General features: G+C 47.2%; 1 protein-coding gene across 1 annotated transcript in view; it reads right to left on the bottom strand.

The window, feature by feature from the left end:
- Positions 1–16,126, bottom strand: part of LOC103212489 (protein HIRA) — a 149,156-nt gene that overhangs the window by 119,389 nt on the left and 13,641 nt on the right. Inside the window, exons 2-5 of the mRNA XM_042783375.1 lie at positions 6,660–6,722; positions 5,000–5,110; positions 3,651–3,741; positions 2,282–2,376 (exon numbers count right to left, since the gene is read on the bottom strand). Of these exons, the coding sequence (XP_042639309.1) occupies positions 2,282–2,376; positions 3,651–3,741; positions 5,000–5,110; positions 6,660–6,722 (360 nt within the window). The remainder of the gene's footprint in view (positions 1–2,281; positions 2,377–3,650; positions 3,742–4,999; positions 5,111–6,659; positions 6,723–16,126) is intronic.

The following is a 16,126-nucleotide window of genomic DNA, read 5'->3' as shown; positions in this document are numbered from 1 at the left end:
ATTCTTTTACTGCTTTGAAATATTTTCAGATTTCATTAGTATTTTGTTTCTGATTTTTCTCTTACTCATATTAGGCTATATTTCTGTTTGTTATTTTTATTTCATTTTGGAAGCTCAAGGTTGTAATACTTCCTTTGAAGGATAAAAACTTCTATGTTATAGAATAACTGTTCTTAAACTGGAAAGAATGCGCCAGTAAATAATTTAGGACCGGGAACCATCCCACAGATGGCCCTCAACTTCTACACTGGTCACTCTGTTCAGGTCATTCAGGTATCAGGTTGTTAACACCGATGGTCTCAACATTGAAATCATATTTTCTAGAAAACTGTCATTTTCGTTGTAGTATTTTTGAAAGTTCTATTTTTCAATAGTATAAATGTTGCATTACAATCTTTGGTATTTTTTCCCTCTAGGTTAAATATTCTTCGAAACTTTTACTTCTAATTTCGTCTAGGTTTTTCTCCCTTATCTTCGCCCCAATTAAATATGCCAAGTGTATGTTTTCCATATTTTATTTTTCAAAGACTGAGCGCTTTCTTGCTCATTTATATTTGCTTTTCCATTGATTTTTCTTCTTGTGCTGTTCCACCCACATCTGCTACAAGGACCAGTGAGCATAAATGGCAGGTGCCCTAGTGGCATGTGGCTAAACTCTACCCACCTAGAAAGGAGACCCATAGCATGGTGGGGCAGGAAAAGAGGTTACAGCTCAGCCTGAGTCCCAGGTTAGAGGCTCTGTAACAGTCCTACTGCACATGTGAACACCCTTATATATACAGACACATGCACCAAGCTCTACAGGAGCCCAGCTAGTCTCCACTATTAGTAGCTGTGAAATAAGTAAGGGCAGATTATACATTTTTAATGTCATCAAAACCAAAAGGCTACAGTTTCATCTTTTACAAATGTGGAATCAACCTCTGTCACTAAGTGTTGGATTGGTCTGTCTTTAAACTGTTCACACAGGATTTGCTGAGTATATACTATCAATAGATTATGGTCGACATTGTCCCTATTTCTCACTCCTGCTTTGTCTTCCCCCAAAGTCCAGTCCCAGCTCCATCAGTCTCTTGATATTTCCCCATGCCTTGAAACTCAGCACATTCCTTGCTGAACGGGTATCTATGCCTGTAAGCCTGTGATCGGCTGTCTTTTTGGTGTCAGCAGAGGACATCACTAGGCATCCAGACACCCAACTAGGAGTCTATATGCTATCATTCCTTCCTTTGCCCCGTCCTAAGTATTTCCCAACTCAATCCCCTCCTCTCTATCCCAGTTATCACAGGCCTAGTTCAAGCCCTTGTAGCTTCATCTGAACGATTTGCAACAACCTCCTTTTTCACACAGCTGTCATGATTTCTCACTTGAGCTTCACGACTTTTAGTGGCTCCCTGTCTCATCCACGATAGAGGGCATGCTCAATAAAGGGACAGAAGCCTTTCTGGTCCTTGTACACCTGGTCCCTATATATTTCGTAAACCTCATTCTGTGATGCTTCCTGCCTTGTATGTAAAGATCCAGCAAAGGTAAAATACTTCCAATTCGTCATTGACCATTCTAGTTTTTCTCACTTCCGAGCCTTTTTGTTCATGCTGCCCCTCCCTACCTGGAAAACCCTTCTGTCCACGATTCGTTTGGTTAACTCAGCTCACACACTTACCTCCTACAAGCAGTCTTTCTTAACCTCTTTTGTTAGTATATTCCTCTGAACCCTAGACTAAATTTCCCTGTTTCACAACATTCATCACTGGGCTAGACCACAGGCTTTCTAAGTCAAGTCTAAATCATATTCATCCTGGTATCCCTGATACCCAAAACCGCGTATGGCATGTAGCTGTAGACTGCTATACATCGATCTTCCTCTTCAGCCCAAGTAAGTAAAACGTGGCTCTTTCTATACCAAGTCTATTTAAAACACTTTGTAAATATACTCCAGTTCAAATCAGAAACTTCTCATGGGCACCTCTGTGCTGGTTTCTGTGGAATAAAGAAAGTGTGCTTACGGACTCAGGGATCCACTGATGAAGGTACTGATTCAGTTCCCCAGCACAAACAGCAGAACGTGGGAAGTTCTACATTAAAGATATAAACATATACCCCATGAGGGCAGGAGTGGGGGCACTGACCGGAGCTGGAGGCAGGCAGTGGAAAGAGTGACTGCACAGAACTTGAGGGGCAGGCAGGGCGTGACCAGGGTGGCGGGGAGGGCAGCCCAGACCCAGGGGCTGTGGCATCAGCCGCCGGCGGCCCGCCCAGTCCCCCAGGCAGCTGCACTCACCGCCTGAGTGGCTTCGCAGGATGGAGACGCACCGCCACTGCTCCACGTTGGCAAGCTTAGCACCGGAACCAAGCACAGTGCTGGGGCCGATGTACCTGCGTGAAAGAGGGGTCAGAAGGGCGCCCGGGGCGCTGCAGGCGCGGCACAGCTGCTCCCTGCGGCCCGGCTGAGCACGGCACAAAGAGCAGAGCAGAGATAAACAATGGCGGGAGCCACCAAGCTGTTCAGCAACAGGGGCTGACTGGGTAAGCTACAGAACGTGCATTGGATGAAATACGACAAAACCACTAAAAAGTTCATGGTAAAAGAACATCCATTACATGAGAAAATGTTCACAATATAAAAACGAAGTGAAAGAAGGAAGCAGGCCACAGAACAGCCTATAAAATATGACATCATTTATGCCAAGAAAATACATATAATTGGACGTCAGCTATGCATGGAAAATCAATCAAAAGGATATACACCAAAAAAACAAAAGCAAAATATTAACCATGGCTTCCTTTCGGTGGTGCGATTATGAGTGATTTTCTTATTTTTTTTCAGTTTTCAAAGTTGTTCACTAAACATGTTATCTATACCGATGATTTAAAGTTGCAAAACCAAAAGTATTTAAGTCACCTTGTAAAAATCTTAAAATTGGAGGCAGAGCAATGAGGTGTGCCATTGGTCCTTACCCCTTCCACAGGAGCAATCCCAAGGGACTCCCCGTGGAGGAAGTGCTGACACCACCCGTGCCCAGGGCCTCTGTTAATACCCTAGTTCTTGTCCCTGAAGAAAGAGAATTCACTGAGACAGCCAAGTGGGCTGAAGGAGACGGCATGGCCCTACCTTTCAAGCCACGGCCACAGGGCCACTCTGGCTGAGCAATGTGTAGGGTCTGCTTCCCCAGCATGATGGCCCCAGAGCCACCTGGGGAGCTTACCATGGAACAGATTCTCAGGGACCACCCTGAGAGACTTTTCCCAGGTTAAAAGGAAAACAGTTTTCCAGATTATGGCTAGCTCATTTTGGGTGCAGAGCAGGGGCTTCGACCATGGTGGTTTTTAAAGCATTTTGTATGTCGGCATTCCTTGTGAAATTTCATTTGAAGAACAAAACAAAGGAAGCCACCAATGTTAGCAGCAGAAGGGACAAGGCCTTCCTTTCCAGGCAGAAACACTGCGGTGCAGACTGAGGGCAGGTGACCAGGTCACCAGGCGGGTTGGTGGCCTCCCGACTCCCAGTGAGGCCCCAGCTGCCAATGATCTCCATGCAGGAAGTTGAGAGCTCTGGGGACTTCATTGCTGGGGAGGGGAGAGGGGACTTCGATAAAACAAGCAAAGAAGCTTCTAAAAATAAAATGTGAAGAAAGGAAAATGATGCTTACGTAGCCCGTTTCCACACCATAATCAGTTTGTCATCTCCCCCAGAAGCTAAATACATCCCACTGTTTGACCACCGCACACAGTTCACACATGCTGGGAAGAAAAAAAAATAGGGTGATGAACATCCAAAAGTCATCCCGTTTTGCTTTATGCAGAGTTTGGCAAGATGTAAAGGGTTCATAAAATCTTATCTAACTAATCTATTCAAGGCATCTACTGTGTGAGAGACCTGGACAAATAATTCAGTTTAGGCACTAACCTACTTGTGCTGTAATAACAAATGATCAGAACAGAGTCTGGAGCGAGAAAATACACGTAATCTGAGAACTGTTAGTACTGAATGAAGAATCCATAGGAGGAGGTTTGTATTCAAGAGATCAGATGCGTGGTAACTAAAGCGCGTTATTTCAAAGGGCTGTCTGTTGATGAGATGCACTGCTGAGGAGTCCCTCTCTAAACCAGAGCATGTGTTAAACAGGCCGAGATGCCTTTTCCAGACCTTCCAGGGGGCAGGGCAGCCTGGTACAGTATAAAACTCTGCTTCGTCCCCCCCGTCAGGGCCAGTGCCTTTCAGTTCAGATGTTCCAAACCTGCCAGCACTGGAGACTGATTCTGTACCTAGAAGCAAAGCACCAGCAGGCACTCCCCCAGGCCAGGGGCTCCAGGCACACTCCCAGCTCAGCTTCTGAAGACTGGGAGACCCGATACAGAACAGACACTCCCAAAGGTACACGAACACATGGCCTGGGAACAGCGTGTGCTCCAGGGCAGAGGACGCTGGCAGCATGTTGGGGGAACAAGAACACAAAGAGCTGAGGAAGGGGCCAATATCCTGAGACCAGTCCTTGTTAGCAGAGCCTCTTAGGAAAGGCAGCTGGGTTGGAAACGTGAGCCAGGTATAGTCACCCTGATGCTCAGGGGTGGGAAACTAAGGAGCTAAAGCAGGAAAGGAAACCACAGCACTGATGGCCAATCCCAGCAGAGAGCCTCAGAGTGACATAGTCCAAGTCTGAGACGCTTTGGTGAGCTGTCTTATGTCTTACGTATCCTTCCCCAGAACCCTACTGCTTCCACGTTGCTGGCCCCAAAGCCCCATGGAATCAGGCAGTAACGACTCATGAGCAGGAAATCACCAGAGGTACCTGCAGACTGTCCAAAGATGGTTCTGTGGGCGGGTCGAGTCTTCTGCTGAATAACTCACCCAGGTGTGCAGCCAACATCTGTGCCTTCAGACAGCAGGCCGAGGGGAGTTACCGCCGCACGGGGCCTTATCTTTCTAATTACAAACACATGTGCTAACCTTGGGCACTCTGCCAACACGCAAAGCCTGCAAAGGGCCACTCTGTAATACCTAAGTGATTGTCCATCTGGCAAAGCATCTTGGGAATATTTTCATCCTTCTCATCATCCTCCTGGAGGACTGGAGACATATTCCATATCACAACCTTCCCAGAATCCTGTCCTAGAAGGAAAGGGCGAAAATGACTCAATGTGCAACAGGTAGAAATTTGCTATTATTAAGCAATATTAACCACAAGAAGTCCTCACTTAGCTTTCATAAATCCTAACTGACTGGATCTAAAGAAGGCTGAATCTGAATGACTAATGTAAACACAGAAAAGATAAAGAAAAACAAGTACTCGTGGGGACCAAAGAGTGTGGACTCAGTGGCAGGCGAGGCCAGCTGGACCTGAGGAAGAGAACCCTCGACTCAACAGGGAAGTGAGTGGCTGAGCTCTCGTCCGGCCTCTAACACGGACTCACCAGAGGCCCTGAGAAGGTCCTCATTTCTCCCCAGGATCCAGACTCCTCATCTGTAAGATGAGGCTGGGGAAGTAAATTTCCAGGACCCATTCAGGTCTGTGCATGTGCACCCCAGAAACTAAAGCACAGTCCCTACTGAGGTTCCCCTCCTCTTCAAGGTACTGCCTGGAATCCATGGCTATCACCAAAACTGACTGGACACTTGGACACTCAAGTCTGAAACGACAGAAGACAGGGTTCTTTATCTTCTTGTCTGCCTTTGCAGTCCCCTATATGGGGAGGTCATCTGAAAGAGGGGGCTTAGAGTTTGGGTTTACCCAAATGTAAGCTTTGATATGAAACCTATTTATGCATTTTACTAATGATTTCTCCTCCCATGCTTTCCATTACCGATAAGTAACAGAAGTCTGCTCCCTCATTTAAGTTTCTACTACAGAGGAGCAAAAACTAGTAGTACATGCCTGGAAACAGACACACCATAAAGTGTGCTTGGAATAGTCTCTTGACCAATAAGTAAGGATTAAGATAATTCCCAAACATCTCCTAGACCTACTGCCTGAGGAAGACAGCATAGTGTGCCTCCTTTTGCAGACAAGGAAAAAACTCTCTCTTCTCCCCTGGCTAGTCCAGGTGCTCTTACTTGACACCTGTGAGCTCCTATGGGTGCAGTCCACAGCACACAGGAGGGAGACGGAGCCCATGCTGCCCAATCTGCTTTGCTTCACTCCTTTCCTTCTCCCTGCCCTCCAGGGCAGAGGAGTCTGCAGCCCACCTACCCTGAAGTACCTGGCCTGAGGACCTAGAATTCACAAAGGCACTTTCCAGGTACTATCCAAGGAGACCCTGGCCTCAGCCAGGGGAGATCCTGCTTTGGGGTGAAGATCATTATGGGGCTGGGCTCTGCCACTGACTGCTACTTTATGCCATCATATATATACCTTGGTGTCCTGGCCTGAAAAACGACTTTATCTTTGCAAACAGAGGTATGTTATTACAATATTGCAGCAGATGCCAGATGAAGCCCCCTGATGACACAATGCAACATATCATCACATGGTGTGGACAGTTTTACTTGCCCACAGTGCACTTTCTTTCCAACCAAGTTGAATTCTCTTGAGCCCAGAAAATTAATGACTACATGAGTCACAACCACACTGGGAAATAGTAGGTATTCCAGCTATAGCTACACAGACAACCCAGGAGCAAAAGATCAAGGCAGCCGATCTTCTACTATACCATGAACATACCTTGTCCTCCAGTTGCAAACTTGGTTCCGTCAGGGTGAATATCAACTGAAAAAATTGGCTTGCCTGGAAACAAAGGGAAAAAAAAATCTAAATTGCTTTTATTCAGTGAAGACCAGCAACAGACTCTAAATCTTTAAAACACTGGTTATTCAAGTAAACAACTCCTGTCACTGCACCTAGGAAAACAGGAAAATCAGAAAGCCGGCTGCCACCGAGTCTGCCTCAGATGTGTCAGAGTAGGCTCATTTCTCCACAGCAGGTCACCAGGCCTTCCTTGTAGCACACTTCTGGGAAGATGCGAATTGCCAACATTTTGGTTAGCAGTCGAGGGCATTAACCGTTAGAAGCACCTAGGGACACCAGCAACTGGTTTGGATTCTGATTGAAGGGCAGAGTGATCTAACAGCTTCAATTAAAGCAGAAACTATTGGGAAGAATCTCTAAGCAACATTAAAGAGCTGAAAATCCAAAAGTGGAATAAGGCATTCCATCACTACAATGACTGAGCCCACGGGATGCCTGGGCACTCACACAGAGGTCTGGTGGACAATAGGCTGCCATCTTCTGGTGACATGCATCTGAGAGGAAGACACTGTAAAAGGCTAGGAACTGGCTCATGATGAAAGCTTTGAGTCATGGGGACTTAGCAAAATAAGCACACAGCCATCACTTCTGGATAAATCTCCTCTGCCCATGTATCTGTACACAGCCAGCAGCTGGTCAGAGGGCACTCCCTGTCCTTTCTGACAATGAGTAGGAACAATGGCAGCTGCAACGTAGGGCCATCAGTTGGCCTCAACTTCTGCTTCCCAAGTCTGCCCATACATTTGTGCTCTATTAAAGCCCACAGAAGGTCCATCTTCTTGGTGTCTCCTCTGGTTGAACTGCCTCACAGTAAGTAACACATGTTCAATTAGAGTCACGGTTCTTCCAGAGGAAGGGGCTGAGTACTAGTACCCACAGAGCCCAGTATGTTCCCAGGCCCACAAAGCAATGGCTACAGGGGTGGCCCCGACAAGTGGAAATACCATGAGAACGAAAAAAACATCACTGTGGGAGACAGCCCTGCACCTGTGTCTGGTGGGAATCTGTTGGATTCCCTGGTCTGCTTCTAGGCCAAGCACAAGAGTCACAGACGGCACATCAGTCACTGTTGAATCCATCACCACATCCTCAGCTCTAAGCACAGTGCCTGGTGTGTGCCAGCTCAGCAGCTGAGTGACAAATCCGACGTATGACAACTGACAGCACCAGCAATTATCACTATAGACAAGGGGCTGTTGTCATCGCTTCACAGAGGCTGCTCCATTTCTGTCACCCAAAGGAGGCCACATGGGGACTGGGATGAGGATTATCAGCTCCACAACCTCGTGGCAAGTGGGGGAATGGGGTAGGTGGCAGTGGTCACCCGAGAGTTGGAAATTCCTGCCGAGCACGCATAATCAAATGCTGGTCCCCAAAAAGCAACGCCCAGTACGAGCCCAAGGTCACATTCCGCTCTCCTCAGCTTACTGTAGAGAGCCACATCCCTACAGTCAAAAGGTGCTTTCAACAGGACAAGGAGAAGCTGAGTTTCTTTCTCACTGTCATTATTGGTCATGGGAAAAATAGCTGTGCAAAGCCCTGAGCAGGCATGCCAAATACAAGAATAGATGCCCTAGAAAAGTTTGGAAGTCACGCTATATATCATTTCTCATGCCTAACTCAATTCCCAAACCACTACCATCACACAGCACCAGCCGCCAGATCCCTGTCATCACGCTGGCAGGCTCCAGCCTGGTCCCTGAGCCCCTACCTCACCCCCAGGCCCAAACCCAAGAGCCAGAGCCCTATGGCAGCCAGTAAGCCATGCAGCTGCTGACCACCTTTCTGGAACAAACGCAATGGACTCAAAGCTGCCCCAAACACAAGAGGAGACGCAGGGCTTGTCTGCTCAGAGTTTTCATGCCAAGGTTTCACAAGGCAATTCCAACACAGCTCAGCACGGTCACCGTATACACCTTTCAAGGAGCCAGATCCAATAGCTGAGTACGCTCACAAAGGTGTGAGGGAAGAAAGGCTGCAGGTTACTCTTCTGTCACAGCCTGGCAGGCCCTGATCAGTGTCCTCTTGGTCTCCAAAGAATCCAGCAAGCTAGCCACAGTGAGGAAAAGAAGGATGATGCTGGGAGTAGAGGGAAGGCCTGGGAGTGTTCAAGCTGGTACACTCCTTTCTGTGCACCCAGGCCCATGTGGGCACCCCTGGGTCTCTCCTGGGCAAGGCAGCTGCCACATGTGATGAGCCACAGGGTTCTACATGCTGCCAGTGAGAATGCCACACTTTCCCATAGGTTAAGGGGCTGGTAGGAGAGGATCTACACATGTACCCACATACACCCAAGTGGCTGTGAGAAGTGCCTCACAGGAAACTTTGAAATAACAAAAAGGAAAATTGGGGCTGCAGGCCTAGCCTTGGGCTGTAGTAAATAGTAGTAGCAAAGAGTAGCAAATGCTACTATTCATAGAACTTAAACAGAGGCACCTGAACACAAAAAGACATCCATGAGTCAGTACCACAAGCCACCTGAGCCACTAGGAGCCCTGTGAGATGCACCAGAGCAGAGCAGTCCAGCATCGGGGGAGCCGTGAACCCCCCAGGCCAGTGGCTCCCCTCAGGGCCCCGGCTGTTCCTCCCAGGTGGACCACAGTGACCCTCGGGTACTGCGAAGCTCTGCCTTTCCAAGGCCAAGACTTCTCCTTCCTGGACCACAACATGCTCATGAACAACTGACCTGACCCTTAAGCTTTGCAGGTGACCCTGTCTACGGAATTCTCAAAATCTCAAACGGCTCCCTGAGGCAGATGCTCCTGACATCCTCATTTTACAGATGAGGTGGAAACTCAGGCACACGGAGAGCTGCCTGGTGGGATCCTGGCATCTGGCCCCATAGCCCAAGGTCTGGGCTGCCATCTAGGATGCCATGAGGATGTATGCCCGGAGCAGCAGTGAGGGCGGGCATGGCCGCTGCCTGGAGGAACTAATGCAAAAGTGAAGAGGAAGTGTGCGAGTGCACGGTCCTGAATCAGGCTCTCTCTGTGGACGCAGTCCCACGAGCCTGTGTGGCACACTGCTACTCTGGAAGGGCCCAGTGATCCACATCTGCCAGAATTCACACCCTCTGCACTTCCCTTCCCTCGCACCTGGGTTGGCCCTGTGACCTTTTTAACCAAAAAAAAAATGTGACAGAAACAATGTTGCCCCAGTTCCAGATTTAAGTCTAAAAAAGGTTAAACAGCTCCCACTTTCACCTTCTGGAGAAAGCCAGTTGTCATGGAAGAAGTCCAACTACTCTGAATCACCATGCCATGAGAAAGTTCAAGCTGGCCCCACGGAAAGGACTGAAGAGTCCAGACAACAGTGACAACCAGGCCCCAACACAAGAGCCAAGCAGAATGGCTCCCCCAGCCCCCAGCCGTTCTGGGTCCCCCACAGGCTCCACGTTCGCACGTCCCGGAGATCTGGGTGTGCTGCTTTACAGCAACGGTGGGGCTGGTCTCACTGGCACTGTTTCCTTTCTTAGTGAAAGGAATGACCTGCTCAATTTGCAGAATCACAAGCAGATAGTAACATGGTTATTGCTTTAGGCAAGTTTTGGGATAGGCTGTTATGCAATAAGACATAACCCAAAATGTCAATTCATTCTCTTTTTTGCTTAAGCACCAGCTGCAGTTGGGTATTTATCATTTTAACCCGAAGAGTTCTAGCTGACTCAGCATTTGTCTTGAAGAGGTGACCAGGGAGGAGAAGCAACTTGTCCTTCAGAGTAATTTTCAGATCCTGTAAGTATATGAAACATTGTATTATATTGTTACCCTCAAAAACACTCACTTGCAAATCACACACACTCCTGACTGCCCAACAGCACTGCATTGACTGGCCGACTGACTCAGTTGCAAAGGTGCCAAGTACAGCCCATGTTCCTTCAGACCACACCCACTCGCATCAAGTGGGCTGGGTCTTTTTAAAATTATCATTCATTCAACATTTATTGTATCTACTACTGTGTGCCCGATATTGGGCTAAGTACTAAGAAAATAAAGATATGTCATAGGCTCTACCCTCATGAAGCTCACAGAGCTACAGATAAGCATGCAAACCTGTTAGTCCACCGAGGGACATCTGCATAGGCAGAAAGCCTCCTGAGCTCAGCTGGGGGGCTTCCTGGAGAAGCAACTGAACTGAGTCTCAAAGGTGCAGCACTAGCATTTCAGGCAAAGGAGACATAGCATGGAGTCAAGAGTTCAGTGCTGCAGTAGAGTGGAGGGCAAACTAGAGAAGAGAGACAGAATAAGCCAGACATGGGCAGGGTGTAAGGCTCCCACAAGCTCAGACTGAACGTGCAAAAGTGGGGAGGACACATTTACCCTCCAAGCACCTTGTGAGACAGATCAAGACGCTCTGTCATACTGCTTCGAAGATGCCTATGCTCCACATTTTCAAGTTTCGGAGATCTGCATGTGCTGCCTTGTAGGAAAAGGTGGGACTGGTTTCACTGGTACTGTTTCCTTTCTCAGCGATGCACTTAAGATCGCCTGCAATAGGTGGTGGATCTCAACAAGGCACCTAGTTTCCCTACCTCCTTACTGCCCTGGGCCTTTCAGTCCCAAGTAAAACAATTGCTCACCTTCAGTGAAGGCCACCTTTGTTCTAAAGGGCTCTCTAAGTGGAGCAAAAGGAAAAGGATCTTATGGCTTAGCTAGCTGAAGATCTTCTCCTGTGGTACAGCACAAGAGCAAAGATGAGTTCTCAACTCTCTTCAGCTTCTGGCCTTCTTTGTAGAGATGAAAACAGATGTTAAAGTAACATACACTCTATACTCTACTACAGAGATACCAGCACTTTTACAGCCTCTGAGTAACTCTGAAAGAACCCTGATGATGCAGTGTTAAGGGTGCTAACTGAAAAGTTGAGGATTCGAACCCACCAGCCGCTCTGCAGGAGACAAACGTGACAGTCTGCTTCTGCAAAGATTCACAGCCTTGGAAGCCCTGTGGGGCAGTTCCACTCTGTCCTATAGAGTAACTATGAGTCAGAATCAACTTGATCCCCATGCATTCGGTTTGGACTGGAACCACCCCAGACCAGAAGGCTGTCCCAGCACTCCGTGCCCGCCATTTTTCCTCCAAGGCTCAGCTCCAGGTTGCTTCTTCCTTGGCCACTCGTTCAATCCACCTACAATACTCTGCTGGCAGTCTCCGGAAGCATTCACTATCTACTGTCAGGGACCCATGAGCTGATGGCAACTGCACAAATATGCTGTTGATCTGGCGGGGAATAAAAAATAAGCTACAGAAGCTGAGAATTTAACAGAGCATGGCCAGATAGAATTGTTGACTCTACTGCACCAGGGAAGAAATTTCTGGAGGAGGTCTAAACAAAGGTATTGAAACTCTGAGCAGGAGCCCTGGCCTGACAGCCTTTGTTGTGGGCTCCTGTTTTTGGGCTTTCATGTTGTGATACCACTTTGGGTAGATCTCACTGGAACAACAATAAGTTCTGTTGAAATGGAAGCTTGGGAAAGTGGAGGCTTTCACTCATTGTACCTTCCTCCTGGGAGTGTCTCTACTATAGTCTAGCAGAAATTGATTTTAATAAATTTTAGTAAATTTTCAATTAAAAATTAAAATGTGGAAATGTTTGAAACATTTATGAAGTGAAAAAAGAAGTTATAAATAATATTAAAATATATGGTGGGGGCAGGGGAGAAAGGTGGTTTTAGTTATAAAAGATGTTGGAACTATTCAGTGCCTTGGCTATGGTGGTAGATGCATGAACATAACCAAGCGATAAACAGAATTAAATACACACACACCTGTTGTTGTTGTTGTTAAGTGCCGTCGAGTTGTTTCTGACTCATAGCGACACCATGCACAGCAGAACGAAACACTGCCCGATCCCGCGCCAGCCCCACAATCCTTGCTATACTTGAGCCCATCATCGCAGCCACCACGTCAATCCATCTCGTTGAAGGCCTCCCCCTCTTTCGTTGACCCTCCACCCCACCAAGCATGACATCCTTCTCCAGGGAATGGTCCCTTCTGACAACATGACCAAAATAGGTGAGACAAAGTCTGGCCATTCTTGCTTCCAAGGAGCATTCTGGATGCACTTCCTCCAGGACAGATCTGTTAGTTCTTTTCGCAGTCCATGGTACTTTCAGCATTCTTCGCCAGCACCACAACTCAAAAGCATCAACTCTTCTTCGGTCTTCCTTATTCATTGTCCAGCTCTCACATGCATACGGCGACTGGAAATATCATGGCTTGTGTCAAGCACACCTTAGACCTCAAGGAGACATCCTTGCTCCTCAGCACTTGATACAGTTCCTTCGCACTTGACTTTCCCAAAGCTACACGTCGTCGTCTAATGTCCTGACTGCTGCTTCCGTTGGCATCGATTGTAGAACCAAGCAACGTGAATTCTTTGACAACCTCAATCTTCTCTCCATTTATTGTGATGCTGCTCATTGGTCCAGTTGTGAGGATTTTTGTTTTCTTTATATTGAGACGTAATCCATACAGCAGACTGTATTCTTCAACCTTCATCAGTAGGTGCCTTAAGTCATCCTCACTTTCAGCAAGCAAAGTTGTGTTGTTTGCATATCTCAGGTTGTTAATGATTCTTCCTCCAATCCTGATGCCACGTTTTTCTTCATATAGTCCAGCTTCTCAGATTATTTGCTCAGCATATAGATTGAATAAGTGTGGAGAAAGGATACAACCCTGACGCACTCCCTTCTTGATTTTAAACCATGTAGTGTCCCCTTGTTCTGTTTGAACGACAGCCTCCTGGTCAAGGTACAGGTTCCTCATGAGTACAATCAAGTGCTGGGGAATTCCCATTCTTCTCAATGTTATCCATCATTTGTCATGATCCACACAATCAAATGCCTTTGCAGTCAATAAAACACAAGTAAACCTCTTTCTGGTATTCTTTGCCTTGAGCCAAGATCCATCTGACAACAGCTATGATATCCCTTGTTCACACACACACCTAAGTGAGTGCAAATAAAACTGGGGAAATCTGAATAAGATAGGTGAATTCTGTCAATGTCCATGTAATATACTGGGAGAGAAGCAGAAGGAAACAAGAGAGAAGAGTGAAAAAAAAAAAGAGAGAGAGGCAAGGAACTTGTTATAGTTTTGTAAAACAATCTTCTTGTTGTTAGGTGCTGTCTAATCAACTGAGTCACTGTGAACCCATGTGACAAAGCAGAAGTGCCCGAAGGCTGTTCTTGGCTGTGATCTTTACAGAAGCAGGTCTTCCTCCTGCAGAGTAACCTGGTGGGTTTGCGCCACCAACCTGCAGCTTAGCATCCCCGCGCTTAACCATCTGTTCCACTGGGCAAAGCGTACACGGGATCTCTTGGTGTTCTTTAAGTGCATGTAAATCTACAATTACTTCAGGAATACACACACACACACACACACACGTAAGGACAGTTTTTACAAATATATAAGCACTTTGGAAAAAAAAAACCCTGTAGTTTGTGTGTAACTATATAAAGGTATATGGACTGAATTATGTACCCCAAAAAACATGTTGTAAATCCTAACCTCAATGCCTGTGAAGTGGCGGGCCAGCAAAAAAGGGGAAGAACCTCAACAAGATGGACTGACACGGTAGCTGCAACAACGGGCTCAGGTACAGCAAGGATTGTGAGGACGGCATAGGACCCGGCAGTGTTTTGTTCTGTTGTACACAGGGTCACTGTCAACCTGCCTATGACTATAATCCCATTTGGGAATGGGTTGGCTTTGTTTCGTTAGACAGGATTAGTGCAGGGCATGTTTTAATCTCTTTTGAGGTATGAAAGAGACTAAACAAGCCAAAGAAGCAGAGATGGGGAAAGAGCCAAGCCACATGGAGACTGCCCGGGAGCAGACGCTCAGAAGAGACAAGGATTGTCCTCCAGAGCCTTCCCCCAGGGCTGGCAGTTTCAATTCAGACTTCTAGCCTATTGAACTGCGTAAAAATCGATTTCTGTTTGTTAAAGCCACAACACTTGTATTTCTGCTACAGCAGTGCCAGATGACAAGGGCCAAAGGTAATCGAGGTAAATACCCAAACACCAGGGGTGGTGGTGGTTGTTAGCTACGGTTGAGTTGGCCCCTGATTGAGGGCAACCCCAAGTTCAACAGGATCAGACTACTGCAGTCCATACAGTTTTCACTGGTTCACTTTTCAGCAATAGATTGGCAAGCCTTTTTCCTTAGTCTGAGTCTGAAAGTTCCACTGAAACAGGTTCAGCATCACAGCGACATGCAAGCCTCCAGTGACAGACAGGTGGTGGCTGCAATGAGGTGCACCGGGTGGAACTGGACCCAGGTTTCCTGTATTTATTGTTGTTGTTATACGACGTGGAGTCGGCCCCGACTCATAGCGACCCCTCCCTGGGTTTCCGAGGCGGTATCACTACAGAAGTAGATTGCCCCATCTTCCTTCCGAGGTTTCCTGTATAGAAGGTGAAAGTTCTGCCAGTGAACCCCCGCTGCCCCTTGCGCCAGTGGTTAAGTCCTAATGAAAACGATTTTCCTGTGAAGGTGACAATATGTACACGTTTGCTTACAGCGCCTAAGCAGACTGATGGAACCCATATGCAACGAATTCCTACCCAACCACCTACCAAATACCTCACCTGTACATCTCTCAAACACATCTCCTGATTTTCCCACCCAAATAAGTCTTTTTTACCAGCAGCCAGCCCCATTACAGATAAAGCCATTAGCCCTGCCTTGTCAAGAGGAGGCAACAAGGCTGTGCACAATAGCCCCCCCCCCCCCCATAGCATATCTGGCCTCCTCTCTGCTCCTAGACTGCAGCAGGCACATTCCTACCCAGCTGCCCTGCATTGGCTCTTCCCTCTGTCTGGAAGGCTCTACTCCCAGATACCACAATGGCACCTTCCCTGGGCCTCCTCTAAGCCTTTGCTCAAAGTCATTCTCCTATTGAGGCTCACCCTAAGTACCCTAATCCCGATCTATTTCTTTTGTTAGTTATTTCTGACATATTACATAATTTCCTTTATTATAACATCTATCTAACCTGCCCACCAAACAAAGACAGCAATTTTTGTCTGCTTTATTTACCAAGCACCTAGAACTGTGGCCTGACACATAGTGGCCACTCAAGATATATTTGTTGTTATTGAATGGCTGGAGAAAGCCCTGGCAGGAGCCCAGAGTTCAAACACATTCAGTGTCACTAATATCCCATCTTTGGAAGGCAGGCTCCATGACTGCCTGTGGTGGGCACTCAGACTTCACCAACCAACTGCAGGCAGGAAGCACATCCCTGGTTGGCTCACAGTCACCTGCTGCTGTTCTCTCCACTGCGTGTGCGGGGTAGTAAATTACTTAGTGTGGCTTTTCTACCCATAAGTCTTTGTAAACTCCAAGGTGGGATTTTCTATGAGCAACTGAGGAGCT

The sequence above is a fragment of the Orycteropus afer genome, unplaced genomic scaffold (genome assembly GCF_000298275.1).
Source record: "Orycteropus afer afer isolate SDZICR_OR568_19922 unplaced genomic scaffold, OryAfe1.0 scaffold00986, whole genome shotgun sequence".
Classification (NCBI taxonomy): domain Eukaryota; kingdom Metazoa; phylum Chordata; class Mammalia; order Tubulidentata; family Orycteropodidae; genus Orycteropus; species Orycteropus afer.
Note: the sequence above shows the minus strand (reverse complement) of the source record. Positions and strands in the feature narration are given on the sequence as shown.